The 19,761-nt window shown below is 43.6% G+C and overlaps 2 protein-coding genes across 2 annotated transcripts; one reads left to right on the top strand and one right to left on the bottom strand.

Moving 5' to 3' along the window:
- Positions 1–488: 488 nt before the first annotated feature.
- On the bottom strand, positions 489–8,024 carry ATP5F1A (ATP synthase F1 subunit alpha). The gene is made up of 12 exons (XM_082782447.1): positions 7,875–8,024; positions 6,791–6,869; positions 5,543–5,712; positions 4,553–4,726; positions 4,312–4,478; positions 4,024–4,172; positions 2,951–3,102; positions 2,592–2,816; positions 2,386–2,493; positions 1,691–1,835; positions 1,337–1,487; positions 489–698 (listed from the first exon to the last, which is right to left on the bottom strand). Exons 1-12 carry the CDS (start codon positions 7,932–7,934, stop codon positions 617–619), a joined length of 1,662 nt encoding a protein of 553 aa, XP_082638573.1. The 5' UTR covers positions 7,935–8,024; the 3' UTR covers positions 489–616.
- Positions 8,025–9,268: 1,244 nt separating this feature from the next.
- HAUS1 (HAUS augmin like complex subunit 1) lies at positions 9,269–18,517 on the top strand. The gene is made up of 9 exons (XM_082784285.1): positions 9,269–9,340; positions 9,606–9,780; positions 10,727–10,862; positions 11,857–11,991; positions 12,943–13,066; positions 13,837–13,902; positions 15,247–15,318; positions 17,103–17,150; positions 18,184–18,517. Exons 1-9 carry the CDS (start codon positions 9,305–9,307, stop codon positions 18,265–18,267), a joined length of 876 nt encoding a protein of 291 aa, XP_082640411.1. The 5' UTR covers positions 9,269–9,304; the 3' UTR covers positions 18,268–18,517.
- The last annotated feature ends 1,244 nt before the right edge of the window (positions 18,518–19,761 follow it).

The following is a 19,761-nucleotide window of genomic DNA, read 5'->3' as shown; positions in this document are numbered from 1 at the left end:
AAAAAGTAGCCAGGGTCACGGCACACACTGTGTGCTGTGGCACCCACACGAGGAGGCAGCATCAGTGTGGTGCTGGAAGCTGCAGCAAAACAGGCACAGCGAGCACTACCTGAATGAAAACGCAGCAAAAAATCAAACTTTTTTTTTTTTTCTGGCACACGGAGGCTCCTTTCAGCAGGTCTCCTGGGTGCAAGTGATCTCTTGCTCTCTGCAGTGCCTGCCAGCAGCCACCACCACCACCACCCGCCCGCTGTTTCCCTGCCTCGCAGCACCACCCCGTGGCCTGCTCACCCCACAGCTCCACTTGCATGACGGAGCAGTCAGTCAGACACACACTGCTACCCCTCCCAGGTTTTATTTTTTTGATCTACTCAAATCAAAAGCACCCTGATGTTTCAGTGTTCCTTTGTGTGTCCAGGGAAGTTGTGCACAAGAGTCGTTAAGAGCAGCTACACAGAAGGGCAATAATTGAGAACAGGACATCCAAGTCTTTTTACATGGAAACTTTTATTCTCAGTGAGATCTGTACATTCAAGTCGCACATACTTTTAAGTCTTTGATGGAGCTGTAGCACATGACCACAAAAACCGCCTGGTCTGTTTGAATGGTTACAAGTTTATGCCTCGAAAGTAGACAGGAAATTTGTGACTATTTCCTTCAACTTAGCTTCTGTCTGGTCAGAGATCTTCCCTTCGGTCCTGTTGAAACAGAGTTTAGTTAAGCTTCTGACACAGAAATAAACGTACTGTTAATTCCCAAGTCAAAAAAAAAAAATCTTTACTAACACAACCTTCCTTCTTCACAGGAAGTTGGTCCTGTTAAGAACTAAGGTTTGTCCACAAATACTCTCAGAACAGAGCCGTGCTGAACCAGGCACAGCTCTGCCAGAGCTGGAACGCAGAAATCTCAGGACAAAGCAAGCTAGAACCAGCTCACAGGACAAGATTGTGGACATACCTAAACCCCCAGAGTCAGCTCTGCAACAAGGCAGCTAGCAGCACTTAATCCACAGAATTCTAATATTTTAAAGCTATTAGCATGACAAAAGCATGCCAGCTCACTGCCTGAAGTGAGTTCCATTTCAGATTACAGGAGAAGCATGCAAATAGGTTCATTTTAAGCATCAGCTGGATTTTTTTGAATAAAAACTGTGGACAAGATGCTGAGATCTGTGTAACAGTGTAAGGACAGCAGGCAGGCTGATTTAAGCTCCACTCAGAGGCAGCAGAAGGCCTGATGTTCGGGGATACACTAGCTTAATGAATGGTTTGGTGACCATCTGTGCTGCAGCTCCCAGGTCAGTACTCCTGAGATGAACTAAGACAAATTATCATACCTGATTGTGGAGAGGAGGGCCTGGTGCTGGCTCAGGACATGAGCCAGGAAAGCACTCTCAAATTTAGTGATTTTGCTGGGCTCCAGCTTGTCCAAGTGACCTCTCACACCAGCATAGATGACTGCAACCTGCTCCTCAATAGCCATGGGAACTGCATGAAAGAAAACATTTGTACCATCAGCCATTCTTGTTTCAGGATACATCAGTATCAGTCTCCCTGAAGATCAGCTCTGTGTATGCAACAGGGTTGCCAAGCCTGCGTTTACAATACCCAGAGGCTATCTTCGTGCTGCCACAAAGACCAGCACCACAGACTAAGAGGGAATGCAGACACGTTACACATGAGACACTCACCGTACTGTCCTTGTTTGAGGAGCTCTGTCAGACGCACACCACGATTCAGCAGCTGCTGCGTGGCAGCATCCAGATCGGACCCAAACTGAGCGAAGGCAGCTACTTCACGGTACTGAGCCAGTTCCAGCTTCATGGTACCTGCCACCTACAATAAAAGGCAAGGGCACGCTGAGTTTCACCAGTTTTTAAGTGAATCTAGTTGTCATCTTCAGCTGACAGTTGTCACAAGTCAGCTAAATAGGTGATTAATCACATTTCTAAAAAATCCCACACTGTCTGGCCTTTAACATGTTATTCCTCCCTGAAAGTATCACAACTGATACTTCTAACTTGCATCTGGATTAAAAAGCGTGGCATTAACAGAGCATTCTCTGTACCCAGCTGGATCAGCACCCAGTTCAGCACAATGGAACTTTTGACCATTTTTGTCTGGTTTTGACTATTGTCAAAAATCTTTATGCAGATACTCTTCCCTCCCCTCGCCATGTCCTGCTTCCTGCCAGCGTGTGATGGAAATATCAGACTCCATAAATTTGTCTGATTATTATTTTTTTTTTTTTTTAAAGTTATTTCACAATACCAAGGAATTCAGAACTTACTTCCCTTTCTATTCTTGACTCTGTAAAGAGTGATATGGGTTGGACAGCCTACACACTACTCATCTCTGACGACAGGAGCTCTCGTTACATGCTTACCTGCTTCATAGCCCTGGTCTGAGCAGCAGAACCCACACGGGACACAGACAGACCGACGTTGATGGCTGGACGGATACCTTTGTAGAACAGCTCAGTTTCCAAGAAGATCTACGGGATAAATTTGTTTTATTACCCTGGTCAGAAACCTCCCTCAGACACACCAGCATGTCTGTGCAACTTACTGGCAGAGGAAGAGAAAGCCCTACCTGTCCATCAGTGATGGAGATGACGTTGGTTGGAATGTAAGCAGACACATCACCAGCCTGAGTTTCAATGACAGGCAGGGCAGTCAGAGATCCACCTCCAAAGGAGTCGTTCATTTTGGCCGCTCTCTCCAGCAAGCGGGAATGCAGGTAGAACACATCACCTGGGTAGGCTTCACGGCCAGGTGGACGGCGCAGCAGCAGAGACATCTGACGGTAGGCAACAGCCTGTGCAGAAGCATAAAGGAACCCTCTCAGACTTCAGCAGCTCATTTAATATTCTGAATTTTTAAGCTTGATGTGATCTTACAGCTATAAGCATCAATGCTGGACCACAATGTCTATAAGCAATGCTTCCTGACCTGCTTGGATAAGTCGTCATAGATGATCAATGCATGCTTTCCATTGTCTCTGAAGTATTCCCCCATGGAGCAGCCTGAATAGGGAGCCAGGTACTGAAGGGGCGCAGCGTCAGATGCTGTGGCAGACACCACAATAGTGTACTTCATGGCATCTGGAAAGAATTTGAGAGAATCGTCACCTAAGTACATTACCTTATCACGCCAGTAAACAGCAAATGCAACATGTATATGAAGTGCCAGTTGCTGAAGTAAACCCAGGCAGCATCACCAGTTACAGGAAAGTAAAACAGATGATTAACCTATTAAGCTTGATTAACTCAGAGTTTCGCGAGCAAGTTTATGGCAGCTATTATCTGGCACTTGCAGATTATTTTTCATCTAAAGCGAGGCTTCAACTTTTACTAAGACACCCTTGGGCTCCAGAAGTCAGAGACCTGGAAGTCTGATTCCTTAGCTTTTACAAGAAGGAGCTACAATGCTTCACAGTCCAAAAACAAATTGCCACTAAAATACCTTTTTTTTTTCTACTAGGTATGATTCCACTTGACCAGCAGGTAAGAGGCAAAGTGCCTAGGTTCTTTTAAGCCCTGTTATACACACGGCTTTTTTGCCAGACATTACTGTTTCTGAAAAAATACAGTGACATAATGGATAATGTTTGGGCAGTAAATTCTCTTCACCAGACTTTAAATTACCATTCACACTGACTTGCATGCATACGAAGCAAATGCAAAGTCCATAAAAATACTTGCAGGCCACAGCTTATTATCAGGCCTGACTGCCAAGAGGAAACTCCCCCAACTCTGATGAAAGAAACATGAAGGGTAATGTTTTCAGAAGCAATTAAACAGTTTCAGGGCATCATTTAGTTTTTGAATACAACAAAGTGAAAAGGTGTCCCCTGTCCCTGCCGGTAACTGTAAGAACTTGTCTAGAAAAATAAGTAATTTTTTTATCAAATAAGAACAGAATCCTGTCTATACTTTCAATCAGGAGAGTTCATAGTATTATTCAGCATTGTAAGAACAGGATGTCCTTATGTGCCAGGCTCAACCATCATCAGAAATCTGTACCTGCGTCAGTGAGCCTCTTCACCAGCTGCGCAACAGTAGATCTCTTCTGGCCAATAGCAACATAGATACAGTACAGCTTCTTTTTCTCATCTGTTCCATCATTAAATCGTTTCTGGTTGATTATTGTGTCAATTGCAATTGATGTTTTCCTGTACAACACACGGTTTGGTTAAGTTAAGCGACCCATTCCTCTCCCAACCTCCACCCAGCTGTGTTCAGGTACAGTAGAGCACACTGCATTCAAGTCTCTATTCATGGAAACATTTTTCGTTTGGGCATTTAACTTACCCAGTCTGCCTGTCACCAATGATCAGCTCACGCTGGCCCCGGCCAATTGGCACCAAGCTGTCCACGGCCTTAATACCAGTCTGCATGGGTTCCCGCACAGAGATTCTGGGAATGATGCCAGGGGCCTTCAAGCCAACTCTCCTACGTGTCTTAGATGTAATAGGACCCTTAAAAGAGAGAAGAAACCCCGTTGCAGTCTGCACCACACAGGAGAAAGCTTAACGCTGAGCGTGACACTCACCTTCCCATCAATGGGATTGCCCAGGGCATCTACAACACGGCCCAGCAGCTCCTCCCCAACAGGAACATCCACAATGGCACCGGTCCTCTTCACAACATCCCCTTCCTTGATCAGTCTGTCGTTACCAAACACGACAACACCAACGTTGTCGGGCTCCAAATTCAAGGACATCCCCTAGGATAAAGATCATGATATCATGAGAAAAACAATACCAGCATCTACGGTGAATTCTTGATGCTTTAGTATCGACGTGATTAGTCTACAGTGTGAAATACGGGACACTGGCAACAACTACCAATGTTCTGCTTACATCCAATCATAGAATATCCTGAGCTGGAAGGGACCCACAAAGATCAAGTTCAGCGCACTTACCTTCTTCCATACTGGTGACAGAACCTGCCTAAGCATTCAGTTTACTACATAATTATACTTGCAGCAATCATTCTTCTCCCAGAGAAAAACAGAAAGGTTAAGTAGGTTTTGAATACATTTCTCTTGCTTAGGAATTCAACAAGAGAATTCGTCTATCTGCCTGAGGCAAGCCAGAGCATTAACAATTCTGGAAGAGATGCTGCAGTAGTATTAGGTAACAGTCAGCTTTTTAACGTTAGTCTACCCTTAGGACTAGAAGGAGTCACCAAATTGTGCACTGTAATAGATCACAGAGCTTTTTCTTCAATGGTAATCATAAAAGCCTATGAAAACAAAATCCAGTGCCAAATTAGCCCTAAACACTTCCTAGAGGAAGGCAAATAAAGCTCAACTGTTGGCCAAGAACCAGATAAGGATACCAAAGGAAAGCATTACAAATTCAAAGAATATTTGCTTTCTGTAGTATTTGCCTAGTAGTCTACTAGTTACTACTCATTTAAATTACAATGAAGTCTGTAAAATCTCCATATGGAGAAGTCCATGCACAGACTCAGACTGTCTTTTAAAAAGTCATCTTCTCATTTGTACAATAAACAAACTGCTTTAGTGGAAGCTCACCTTCAGCCCAGAGGAAAACTCAACCATTTCTTCTGCCTGCACATTTCTTAGGCCATACACACGGGCAATACCGTCACCAATCGAGAGCACACGGCCGGTCTCCTCAAGTTCAGCAGAGGTGTCAGCTCCCAAAATACGCTCCTCAAGAATAGAGGACACCTCAGCAGTGCCTAGGAGAAGATATTTCAAACCAGATTTAGCGAATTAAAGCACAGTAGAAATTCAGTAAACTTTTCTTTAATTCACAAGCCAAGGTAGCCTCTCCCAGGTATAATTAAGTTCTAGCAGGAAACATTCTTCCATATATATATAATGCAGAAGGTAAGTAACAGTTTGCGTTCCCAGCCAGTAAAAGCAGCTTCAAGTCATCACTGAACAGACTTCAATCAAAACACTGATGGCTGTTTAGTTTTATCATTGATTTCCTTCAGTATATCCTACCCTGTTAGCAATCCCTCCCTCTGGAGAGCCATTAGACTAAGTAGATTAGACTTCACTCAGAAAGAACTGACATGCCCTCTCTGCAGGCAGTGCGTTTACTTAGACTGGATGCATGAAAACACCAACTCATTCGTAAACCAGCATATGCTAAAGGCACTTAATGCCTCTACAGAGCAAGTTGTTCAATATGAACTATAACAATGTTTTCCATCTTCCCCTGATTTGGCAGCATGCCCCCAACAACTTTTTATTTCCTCAGCTAGGAAACAGTAAGCAGTGAAAATTATTTTCTAATAAAACCTTTACTTGGCCTAAACCACAACAAAAATTGTACATAAACTGCTACCAAAACACAGCTATGCAGTGCTGTTGCCTTCTCAAGACCCTAGCAGCTCAAGAGTAACGATCAAGGACAAAAGGTCAAACTAGGCCTGAGAAAGTCATCCTTTCTCTAATATTGCCAACAAGCAGACAGGAAATTGGAATTTGGGTTATTTTTCAGATAATTCTGCAGGACTGAAAGACTGAATTGGGCATTTGGGAGGCAGATAAGCTGAGTGAGCCAGCTGACATGCGATCACCCCATTGGTTCGGACACACTTTGACCAATTATTAAAGTTAAGTCTGACAGATGTGACCATGTAACTGATATTCCACTTCCCAACACTGCCAGTACATAAGTGTCCTGAAGTGTTTTGTCAGCTGACACATGCACCTCACACTCCAAGTTCAAATTACCTCGTCTGACTTAAGATCAAGGTCTTAAACAGTACTCTTATAATAATAGGGGCCTTTCTTCAGACTCACCAGTTTTCTGGAAATGGTTTTTGGAGGCATGGATGTTTCTTGTGGCAACAAATGCTGCACCCAGGGTGTTTCTGGAAACCTAAAATAAGTAATTGTTTCAATAAGCGAAGCCTCTTTGATCACACAAAATACAGTATTTTAAAGAGAGATTACGTTAAAATTTCCCAGTATGAGATTAGATATTTAGCATGTCTCCATTTTGACTTGCGCTCCAAAGCTCTGCATTCCCAAGCTGCAGCTACAGAACCAAACCCAACACGAATAAATAACCACGGGCACTAAAAGAGACTGCTCTAAATCGCTACGTTTTTCTGCACAGCCCTGGCGTTGCACTGTCACCACCACAGCGCTGCAGCAGCTCCCACAGCAGCACCTTCCTCATCTGCCACCATTCCCCGTGGCATCGAAAGCTCAAAAAAAAAAAAAAGAAGAAAAGCACAAATAAATCAGAAAAAAACTCGTGCATCTGCACAAGGGAAAACAAGGTTATGTCGTCTTAGGAGGATTGACTTCTCGGTAAAGCGAGGAGTGACCTTTTCTAGCAAAGTCTAAGGGCAAATTTCCTGAAGCGCGGCTAAAATATAGATGACTGTGCAAAAGAAAAAGCTGTGATAATTGATGCATTAAATGGTGATTACAGCTATAAATCCTGAAGCTCACAGTGCAGCTCTGCAGCCGCAGAAAGCCCACGCTGCAGCCCCAAACCCCCACGAAGGCCTGCGTTCACCTTCACAAGGGGCACGGGCTGGGGACAGCCCCTGCGCCCCCCTGCCCCTCATGGAGCCCCCCAAACCCCCCGGGACTTCGCCCCTTTCCCCACACCCCTCACGGCCCAATTTTCACCTTCAGCGAAGGGCACGGCTCCCCTAACCCCATCCTCATTCCCCAAACCAACCCATCCCCGGCAGGACCCGGTCCCCGGTGTGTTTTGGGGACACCCCCCCCCCCCCCCCCCCACAGCGGACCCCCGGGGGCCGAGCCACGGGCGGCCGCGGCCCCTCAATGTCACCGCGGCCCCCAAGATGGCGGCGGCGGCCGCCCTCCCCTCAGCCCTCAGCCCGGGTGGAGGGGAAGGCGAGCTCACCAGGCCGGCATGCCGCGGCAGGGAGCGGGCGAGGGTGGCGGCCAGGCGGGCGGAGAGCATGGTGGCGGCGGCGGCTGAGGGCTGGGGGTGATGCAGACGGGAGGAGGCTGCCGGCCCCTCGCTCTCTCCACAAAATGGCGGCGCCGCGCTCCGCCCTTAATGGGCGGCGGGGCCACGCCTGGGATGGGGGGAGCTTCCCCCGGCCCCTCAGCCCGCCCTCTCTGTGTGTGTCTGGAAAAGCAGAGAGAAATGGGGTGTTTAGAAAAAATAGCCTTTATGGCAGGTGCGCTTGAAACGGCCCTGGGTGGGCGCTGAGGGGACGCGTGGGGCTGGGGGCTTCGCCACCCTTCTGGGGGCTGCGGGGGTCGGTGTCCGTCTTGTTCAGCTTCTGAAAGCTGAACATGGGGCGGAAAAGTGCTTAAATCTCTTAAAAACTTAAATCTGTGCTCTGGAAAAGAAGGTGAAAAAGCCACAGCATGCAGCACTTTGCTGGTCTTAGTGACCTGACAAAGCAGCTTATTTATTTCTCAGCCCCTCTCTTGCTAATGCTGGTGTCCTAAAAGGTGACCCCTCAGCTGCCTGGGTGCAGTGACAGCCACGCAGCCTCGCTGCAAGGCCCGTAGGTGGGGAGGGTGCCAAAGGTCGGGCAGCACGCCGGGACAGCGGCCTCGGAGTCCTGCAGGAGTCTGGTAAAGCTCCCAGCAGGCCTTTGCAGGAATCGTAAATGTTAGTCAGAAAAGGAGCATGCCTTTTTTACGCAAGTAACAATACACAAGCTATTCAGGTTCTAACTTTTGCCCTTTAGTTTAAGAAGATGACTCGTGCCTTCTTGGTGAAGGGTTTCATATGTCTTTATTTGTAATTTGTATCGTGATACGCATGAAACATAAAATTCCATCAAAAGCCACTTCAATATTTTACTGACTAAAGACTTCTTAAACTACTGGGTGCATAAGAAGAAAAAGTAAATTCCTTCAAAACATTCAGAGCACGTCAATAGGCTCTGTTGAAAGCGATGGCTGCAGGTAGTGAATTGCACCGTGTGTTGTTTTTTTTTTATTTTATTTGAGCTTTGAGATTTTAAAGTTAGGATATTGTAACCTCGTATCTAAGCAAACTTTAAATAGAGAGCTCCCAGCTGCTTGTCTGTTAGCGACCGTGTGGCTGAACTGCCACAAGGATGAAGCAATAGGATAAAGGATAAAGCAATAGGCTTAATAAAAAATAATAATAAAAAAAATATGAAAAGCATAAAACAAAAGGGCTTCAGGTGCTAAAAATCACACCCAAAAAGGCAAACGAGAGGACAACCGCAGCTGCGGCTACACGGCAGGGGCGGCGGGGCGCTCCCGCAGGACTACAACTCCCAGCAGGCCCCGCGGCGCGCGGGGAAGGCCGGGGTGGAGGCGGGAGGCTCAAGGCGGCGGTTGATGGCTGAGGCGGCCACCATGGAGAAGCTGCGGCGGGTAATGGCGGGGGGGGGGGGCGGCTCGGCGGAGAAGGGTCGGGGGGAAACTGTGGTGGTTGGGGTCTCCAGCGCCTCTGTAGCCAACAGGGCGTGGGGATAAAAAGGTGAGATTTATAAAATTAGGAGGTGAGCAGGGGTCCTGAAAAGATGAGGGAAGTTAAAGGGGAAACGCACACGCAGAGCTCGCAGCGCTCCGGCTATTTTCTCTCACCTCACTTAGCTGTTTACTTTTTTTTTTTTTTTCTCCCCCCATCCTCTGGCAGGTTACTTTATGGCTGAAGGAAGTGTTTGAGAATCAGCCCATTCCGCATTACGAAGTGAACCCTCAGACTGTTGATATTTTGTATAATCTTAAAGAATACAGTGAAACCAGAGAGAGGGATCTTGCTTTCCTGGTAGAAGACACGGAGCAGAAGGCAGCAGAATACGAAGCACAAGGTGAGTTAGAAGCTCCGGTTCTTGGTTTCATCACAGTTTTCCTTAGTTACCTCATGGACTTTTTTTATTAAAACCTTATCACCTAGTGTATTTAAAAAAACAGACTAGCAATAAGCTTAGCTTTTGTTACGGTACAGCTTTCACTCCAATGTTCTCTGTGCTTTCCTTTCAGCAAAATACACTCTGACCTAAGGTTGGTCAAAAGCAATCTTTTAGCCAGCTTGCGCAGGCTGTAAATGTGGACAAGCAGGTTGATTGCCAAAGCCTCCTAGCCTGCTGAATAAGAACAGCATTAGAATATTGTCTGGATAGATAGCAGAGAGACCCTACAGCTAATTTAAGAGTCTGAGCTGGTGCTAATCCGCTATTAAGGAAAACAGTTCAGGAATCTGAAACAACAGTGAGGTGATTAAGTTATGCTCTTGCAGCCTGGACTCTGTGTCCAATATTGTTTTTTCTGGAGCAAGTGAGTCGTTTAGGGGGACATAGAAGATCTTAATACATGTTCCAAAGGATCATCCCTTCATTGGCATCTTTCAGGAAGGAATTTTACTGCTCTGTAAAGAGGGTGATGTTGTGCACAAGAAGACAATGTTGTAGAAACCCCATTTGTTTTTTTCATCAAGTCCTCTAGTGATTTGACATCAAATGAGTAGTAATGGAGACTGTGCAATTGATTTGGGCTCTCAGAATGTAGACGCTACCAGACAGTTACAGATGTGAGCTCTGCTGTAATTTCAGACTCCCCTGCTAGGAAGGAATATCATTACTAGCAGAGGTTTCATATGACAAGTGTGATGGCTCTTTCCATAATAGCAGAGAGATAAAAAAAAAAAAAAAAAAAAAACTTCTGGAGTAGAATTGGGTCCTACCTAGAGCTAAAATAATATTATAATATTATAATTTTTTTTTTTTTAATTATTTTTTGTTTCAACTTGTTTTTCAGCTAAGTATCTAGAGGACCTTCTCACAAAAGGCTTGGGTCTTTCATTATCCAGTCTGTCCAGCGAAGGCACCGCCCACCTCAACACCCTGGTAAACAGTGCAATAACACTTGGAACGAAGGACACCTCTCTTGCCAGGTAGTCCTTCCCACTTCGCATTGGGGTGATGGTCTCTGCAATTTCCCTTTCTACAGTTTCAAATTGTGCTTTCACAACAGGGGTCTTACTTGTCCAGCTTCTTTGGCACCTCTGGGGCAGCTTTAGAGGACACAGAAACCAAGCACAACGCTTGATTTTTCCCTGTAAGGAAAGCCTCTGAAGCCCTGAAGGTGCCTTAGCCACAATTAAATCTCTTTTTGGCACACGCCTTCGTGATCAGTGCCTGCAGGATGTGACCACTACAACTGTCCACAAGCTGTAGCAGCTTTTATATTGCTGAGGCAAGGACTGTGGAACTGTAGCTGGTTGTTTAGTCTCACCTCCTCTCTTATAAGGCCTCAGTTATTGTAAGGAGATTTCCTTGTCTCAACCACAGAGCAATTGCAGCTGTTAGTCTGTTCTTTCTGTTCCCTTCTGCCTGGCCTTAAACTATAACACAGTAGGAGTTCCTTGAGCATTGTCAGTAAGGAGGAGCTGAAATCTGCCTTGGAATCCATTGTTTTTAAACCATGTCCAGGAGCTTTGCTCTCACGGTTCTTTAGAGACAGAGGGGCAGGCAGAAATGAACAACTTGAGAAGAAAAAGTGGATGAAATACTTCTGAGTGTGTCCCAGGGGCATGCATTTTCAGGAAATGAATTTCAAAGGCAATTTGGCAAGCCAGGAGTGGAGCATTTTATTATTTCAAACCTGGTGGCTATATTCACTGGACTGCCAGGTCCTGTTTAGCCTTTCCCAGTACTCAGTTTGCTGGGCTGTTTCCCCTTCTGGACAAAATCTCTACTAATTAAGGGAAGCAAATACTTTCAGTGACTTATTTTCTTCTTCTAAAATACCTGGTAGTTAGTTACCTAATACATCATAGCATGAGAAAAACAGGTCATTTGTGGAAAGTGTGAGGTGGGTAAACAACAGTAATTCTGAGCTTCATAAAAGTTGACTGAGTATTCCTGTTGATTGATTGTTTCCACCAGCTTCTTCTGTGCCATCAATGACATGAGTTCTGAGCTGTATGCAACAGAATCAAAAAACAAAGAATTGGAGCTGGAGTTGGCCAACATGAATAAGAAACTAACTGCTGCACTGGCGATGGAAAAGCAGTTAGAGGAGTGAGTAATGGATGGAAAGGGGAAAGATGTAAGCAGTGCTGCTGATCTCTGCTGTGTGGTGTGTTCCTTGTGACAACTAACAAGGGTAACCGAACTGACAGGTTTTTGATTCATCTGTAATCCACAGTATTGGGAAGTATCTGCCAAAAACTGTGTGTTATGGGCACATTCAGAAGTCAAAAGACTTTGGGGCTATGATCAAACCTATTATTTTAAACCAAAAATGATTTACAAGCATTTTTTGGGTATGGGGCGGCATCTTCCACCAGTCCTCTTCAACTGAGGGTGGTGGCAAACTACATCTTCTGACCACACTTACTGTAGGCTTTGTAGTTAGAGTGAAGGAGCCAGGCAAAACCAGAAAGATTCCTAGGTAAGAATTTCCTTTAACCAGTGAGAGTCTAAACGAAAAAAAATAAATAAAGAGTATCAAGTCCATTCCCTAAAGGATGTCATCTGAAGGGCTTTGCCGAGTGTGCTGTGATGAGCCCCTCTCTGGGCATTGGTCCAGATGTTCTCCACAGTTCCCTTCCATTCTAATTATTGTCTGGTTCTGCCAAAGTTTTAATTGTGGTGCTGTTGCAGCACAGATGCAAGACCCAGATGCCTCTCCCAGTTTTGCCATGGCCCCTTTCTATGCCCATAAGTTTAGCCTGCATAACACGTCCGTAAGTGAATTAATTACAGAATGAAGCAGAAGACTGTTATTCTGTGCTGTTACACAGATGGCTTTCCCCTTGACCCTTTTATCCTGTGGCCCTTGGGAATCTGGAGTTGACAGCCATGGATATTTTCATGGGGGAATCTTGCAGGAAAATGCAAGCATTCTCCCCCTCTGGAGTTGGTTGTATTATGGTGTTTAGGTGGAGCATAGATGACTAAGTGGTATGTGAATACTGATGTCTGTTTGCATGTAAAGGCTTGTTTCTTTTTCTTTTTCTTTTTTTTTAGGGATCTTAGAAAAACACAGGACTACCTTGAGGTAGAAAGAGTCAAGGCTGAGAGCCGATCCCAGAACTTGAAGTTCCTGAGAGACAAATCTGAGGATTTCAAAATCAGGATTAAGGCTGCTGAGGTAGACGGAAGGAATTACTTAACAGGATTCTGTAATATGTTGGTGTAGTTGTGATTGGTCAGGCCCAAAACTAGTTAGGGACACTGCTGGTGCTTCCTAAACTCCTGGATTTTGTATATGTGGGCTAACAGGATGAGTTGTTACCATACTTCAATTGTTCCCAATATGTACACTCTCATTCTTCTGAATGTCCTTTGGTAAATGCAAAGATACTTTCCCTTTTAAGAATATTAGCTCAGACTACTTTGTGCTTGCTGTGATGTACTGCTAACTTGTCTGTATACTCTTATGTTAACAGTAGAACATATGATTCACTGAGGAAAATTGTGTCAAAATCCTGAATATAGCTATTTGGGGAGGATTAATGAATGATTAAATGTTGAAGGCAGAAGTTGTTCTGTCTTCTTCACCTCTCCCTATGTGATGAAGGATATGTGAATGCTTTATTTAATACTTGGATGCTGTTCAATATCCTGACAAATACCAGATAGAAAATGTTGAATTAGTGTTAACGATGTTTTACTGAGAAACCTCTTCATAGCCTTGCCATGTGCTCTTCCCCCACTAATTTTCAGGAAGGATTTATTACTATGAATTTTAGTAGTATGATTTCATACACCAGCTAGAGCTGTAGTTAAAGTAGCATATTTCTATTCTTTTCAGACTGTGTTCTTGTCTGCCTCTTTCAATCAAAACCCAAGGAAACGGCAAAATCTTTCTCTTTCCTCTTATATTTTGTCATTTATGTTTGAACTCTTTCCTGTTTGTAGGAGAAGCTTGCTGCCAGTGGGTTGGATTATTCATTGATGCATCAGTCACTAGTGAGCATGTCTGAGGTAGGTCTGTTGGTACAAGAGAGATGTTTCTACAGCAATCCGTGTTGCAAATGGAGTGGGTATTCTGTGGAATGTATCTCATTACATGGCTGTCTGTGTATTGCAATTACTAAATAAAATGACCCAGCTGATTGCTTCTAGGGTGTACCTGCTCTCAAATGCTGCTGAGCTAAGGGAGAGGAGATTGAGTGAAACCCAGATTCTGAACCTCTGTGCGCCTTTTTCTTGTCTTTAAACATAACATTTTAAACTAAATGCTAAGTCCAGCAGGATGTTTTTAAAGAAAAAAGCATACTTCTTGAATTACTAGCTATAGATCATCCGGGTTTGCTCTGAGTATTTATAGATATTTAATGTGTTTGAGTTGTTGTGTCTGCACTCAACATGTTTTAATGTTACTTGCTATTACTGAAACGCGCATTTCAGTCTCTCTTCCCATTTCTTTTACACTCTCTTCTTGCCTATTAGGCTGAACAATTAAAATAGGTTTCCTGAATGTATGTTGTCATTCTTGTGAACCAGCACTGGGTGGCAATGTTGACATTGCACAGTGTTTCAGAAGAGCACTAACTAAAAATTGTTGCAATTCTACATACAAAATGGCCTTGGAACCTTTCTAGTCTTTATCTGACCTTCATCATCTTCCCAAACCTAAGTAAAAGGGCATGTTTGACTCACTGGCATTTCTATGTCTGCTCTGCCAAGAGCTCTGTAAATTAGGCAGCACGGATGACTTCATCTTCAGAGTGTGTTTTTCTTTTCTTTTTTTTTTTTTTTTTTTTTGAATGTCTTAGGTTGATTATTTGAAAAAAAATACGGGCTTTGTTATGTGCTAAATTTTAAGCCCCCTGGAGAAACTACCTCCCCTTGTTAACAGCATGAGCAAAGCACTGCATTATTTGGGGACTTTTTTTCTGTTGCGTGTGCAAAATTATCACACCCAAGGCATAGGCACGAGACTGTATCTCCTTCCTTGGGGCTCAGGTCTGTGTGTGGCCTACAGTGATGTCGACCATGAAAGTCCTGTGGTGGCTTCTGAGTTGACAGGCTCCCTCCTGTCAGGGAGGTAAGATCAGGTGGTTATCCTGTAGGTAACAATGTTGTATGTTCTCAGAAAGGAAGAGAAAGTATATCTGTGTAAAATTTGAACTGGGTTTAACTGACTGATAGCTGAATGAATGGTAGATCTTTAGTTCTCTGTGCATTTTGTGAAAGATCACAAGACCTCTAGCCAACATGGGTGACTTCTGAAATGTTGTAGATAATTGTAAATGTATTTTTGCTGATTTACATCACTTCTACAAGTAAGTCTATGAAATCTTATCTACTTTGTTCTGTCCACAGAAACTGGAAGAAATGCAGAAAGAAGTGGTGCCTGTGAAGAGGGAACTTGACTCCTACCTAGATTTAACTCCTGTAATTATTTTTCACTGTTCTTTTATACATGCAGTCAGATTGACTTCAATGGACTTCAAAAATATAAAGGAAATGGTTACATGTTTCAATAGATAGAAAGATCTCTGTAGAGATCTATTAATGAGTCGTGTAAACAAAAGACTTTACTAAAACAAGTAGCCATATATTGATTAATCAAAGCCAGAAAAATAAGAGTGTTTGCCTGGCAAACTTTGCTCTAACAAAATGTCTAGGAATGTGACTTGAAGAAATAGGCTGGTTGAGCTCAGTATCAAGATGAATTAGCTAGAAATCAAAAATTTAGAAGAAAATGTATATTTCCTTAGTATAACAAAATCTTTCAGATTACACGTGTCCTAATACATTAGTAAATCAGGCTGTCAATATGGCAGACACAGCACACGGTGCAGAGGTTGAAGCTCTGAGCAGAGTTGTAGAAATGATGAAGAAATACCCAGATGTAGACTTTGTTCCTTAAGCAAGTACTATAGCTTGTATGAGTACTGGCTGCTCCATCATTTTCCTTGATTTCTCTTGAGGGTGCCGGGAACACACCTCAGTAGGTTGCTCTCTGAAGCACCTTTTATAAAAAAGATGTTTGATCATTTCAAATTAGAAAAACTCACATTACAAAAGACATTTTCAATTGAGGGCAGTTCTGTAGACAATAGTGGCTTAAAGAAATCATGGGGAAACGGTAAATCTGTGAAACAAATGTCTTTGGCTGAGTGTGCTGTGTATATATCACCGCCTGAGATACTTGGGACAACTCAGCCCAGGTATTTCTGATCTCCTCTGGAAGATCACTACTTTTACAGATGAGTATTAAGGATTTTCTGCCATTCAAGTGAGATTCTGCAAAAACTGGAGCAGATAGTCGAGTGGGCTTTGGCTTCAGTAAATAAAGCGGTAAGCTAAATGCTTGCCATTGCATTTGAGTTTCCTGTTACGGCTTCTGTTACCTCCTCATCTGAGCACCCTGCAGTCCATAATACAGGTAACCTCCAAGAGGTGAAGGATTTATTCCAATTTTTATAAGCAGGGAGTAGAGGTCCAGAGAAACAAAGGGATTTGTCCAAAGTCATGCAGAAATTCTGAGATGAATCATGTATCTTGTGTTGTGAACTGGGGACCTGTCTGCTGGACCAGCCTTCACCCCCTCAGCCCTTACAGAGTTCCTGCTCCTCAGCACGCCTCCCTGTAACCTGATCTCTCCCTTATACAAATACTGCCATCTCCCTCCTAGAACAAAAGGATGAAAGGAGAGGATGGGACTGATTCTCTTTTAAATCCATCTTACTCCAAGAGGCAGCTGCCTCCTCTCCTCAAGCAAAACAGGATGTTCAAATTGGATTAGGTTTCCCAATTCCTCCCTCCCCGACTCCCTGCCAGTGGAGACAGGGAGAGCCCTGATGCCCTGCTGCTGGTGCAGACAGAATGAAGGAGGAGGGTTCATACTTGCACACTGCTGAAAGTTTGTGCTCTGATAATTTAATTCCTGGATATGGTTAAAGTCTAGTTCCTCACTTGGTAGTTTTGGAAAATGGATAAAAATATTTCCTTAGACATCAGGTTATAGCAGAATCTTGAAAAATATCTGATTGTCCATACCAAACTGATAATAGGCTTTTAATGTCAGTATCTATAGTATGTGAAGGGTGTACACAAAACTGATTTTATTATCCCTGAAATCCCCTGGGGCACATGATTAGAGTCTTGCAATGATGCAGGAACTCTGCAATTCATGTTGAAATATTGATTTTTATGCCATTTTCTTTCATTAGAATCCATCCCTTGTACAAGTGAAGGTTGAAGAAGCAAGACGAGAACTGGTAAGCGTTTTTATCTTTTACAGGGATTTAAGTGGGTGCTGTCATTCCAAAACAAGCTATATGTATTAATTGCTTGTGGATTTATCTACCTCAGATCATAGTCTTAATGATCTCTGGAGGGAAATTCTTGCTCTGATATGGCAGAAGTAGTGCATATTGGTAGGAGGAACTGTTGGAGGCACGATATCTAAAGCTACAAGGGTGGATGAGCATAATGGTATCAGTGGGGATTACGTATCTGTATCCCTCTGGATTTTCTGCTTCACCTGTCAGAATGTTTATTCACTCAACTGTGCCACAGCTTCTTGGTCTCATGACCTTCATTACTGTGCCTGAATTCTCAAAGGGTAGTAGGGCCCATGTGTTATTGAACAGCTGCCTTGTGGACTGCAACAGGGACCTTTCCCTATAAAACACAATGCCTGTTTCATACATGCTTGTGTAACCTGCAAGGCATTGGTGAGAAAAACTTCATCTAAAGATGTTTGGGAACTCTGTATGTACCTTTCCAGAGCAAGCTGGGCCATGTCTGAGCATAGAAGCTGTCTTTGATTTCTTTGGGTTACTGTCTGCTTGTTTATAGACACGGCACAAGGTATTCAGTGATAAACCTTAAAACTGTGATCAGAAAGCACATTTATTTGAGAGTATTCTATATGTTTTCAGATGGGACTAGTCAGGTTGGTGATCAACTTATTTATGTTCCAGAAATACAAGCTCACCTTAGCAGCCTGTAAGGCTTTTCTCAGGTGTGTACACTCTAGAGCATATCAGTTCAGCTCAAAGGTGTCCCATCGGGGCACAGTACAAAGGCTACCAAGTGATTTTGGCTGTTCTTTTGGAGGTTCCTCTGTAGTGACTACTGACACTACTGCCACTTGCAGCAGCGAGAACTTTCAGTTCAATGCTTGGGTTAATCAGTGCTAATAATATCTTGAGGTTTGATCTCTGCAGATGTTTGTGTCAGAAGAATATATGAAAACTACTGTGTGTGATTGCTGAGTTCTCTTGTGCCTTTTTTTTCTCCTGATAGAATGCCTTGGAGGCAGAGCTCTCAAAGCAGATTCTCATGCTGACTCTCGAGATGCCAGAACCCAGAAAATACAAGTTCACCTGAAGTGGCTTGAACGGAAGATTTCTTTTCCAAATTTCTATTTTACTTGCACTAGTTTGGACTCACTGTATTTCTGCAGCTTTCTGCCTTACTCTTCTTGCTGTCCGATGGCATGCTTGTGACCTTCCAGTGAGTGTAATCTTTCTGTAAGGGTTCAGGTAGCCATGCATTTGTAAATGTCACTTTTTTCATAAAGTAACATGCAAGCTTCTTGTTTTCTCTGACAGTTATTTTTCCATGAGTGATACAAACCTGTAACCAACCTCCAGATGGCACCTTCACCAAGAACCGTCCCTACCAGCATCTGGTAGGCCCTTACCACACAGAATTGAACTAACTGTCTGGCTCTTTCTCTGTGTCCAGGCTCTGGATTGTATTTTTTTATTTCCCTGGACTCCTTGCTTTGGTGGTGCAAATATGGTAATGACAGGAGCCTTGCACTTACTAGACCATTGGCTTTTGCTCTCCTTTTCTTGTTATTTCAGAATTGGAGAGGCATCAGTTTTTTTCTACCACACATACCATGTCTAATGTTTACCAAGTTTTTGAAGATGAATTGTAGATTCTTAGTTTGGGTGGTTTCTTTAAGGGGGAATGAAATCAACTTTATTTCATGTCTTCAGCAGGGATTTGATACATTAATCAAAACAAATAATATGAAAATATAGCCTAGGGCCTTATAGAGACCTATAATAGGGCCTAGAATTGTAGTTCCCAGTTTAAAGCCCTGCAGCATTTGGGACATCCCACAAAGCGGATTTTTGTGTGTGTGACCAATGGCTGTCTACTTTAATGGAGACAAATTCAGCTGTGACTTGCCTCATACGGTTTATCAGACAGGCTTCACGCATCAAATTCTACTGCTCACACAGGTAAGAGCTGGAGTGAAATGCAGCAGTACCAGCTGCCTAAGAATCTGTAGTTTCTTTTGCCATCTGAGAAAATGGAAACCCATTACCTTAAACCTATAAAGTTTGCCCATGTTGAACACTTAGACAGCAGACCAGTAGCTCTCAATTTTTCCCTTCATTACATTCTAGTGTTAAGCATATGAAAGTACAAAAGATAGCTTTGTGGATAGCAATGGAATAACTTTAAAAACAATAAAAAAGGGGCTTTATACATGTAGTAAGACTTTCAGAGGTCTAAAGACATGGATATCTTTGTAGACCTACTGTGAGATAGTAGTTTGAGGCTAGATTGACCCTTCTACTTCTGCGTCAAATGTCATCTTCCAAAAGGGTCTGCGGAACCCTCCTCTTTCTATGCCACCACCACACAAGCCATGAACACCCAAGTTCTTAAAAGCTGTTTTGTATGAAAAAGCCAGAATCTGAGAAGCTTGTGGTTGGGAGGGAACCTGGGAAGCGTCAACACCTAAAGACATGGAGCATGGACCATGGGCCATTTGTATCAGACAAATGTACCAGGCACTGTCCAGATAAATAGCTGTGGTGCTCTCAGTAGCAATCTGTAGCTACATCTGTTCGCAATTAC

This window comes from Aythya marila, assembly GCF_965140915.1.
Source record: "Aythya marila genome assembly, chromosome: Z".
Taxonomy (NCBI): Eukaryota; Metazoa; Chordata; class Aves; order Anseriformes; family Anatidae; genus Aythya; species Aythya marila.
This window is presented reverse-complemented; position numbering and strand designations above follow the sequence as displayed.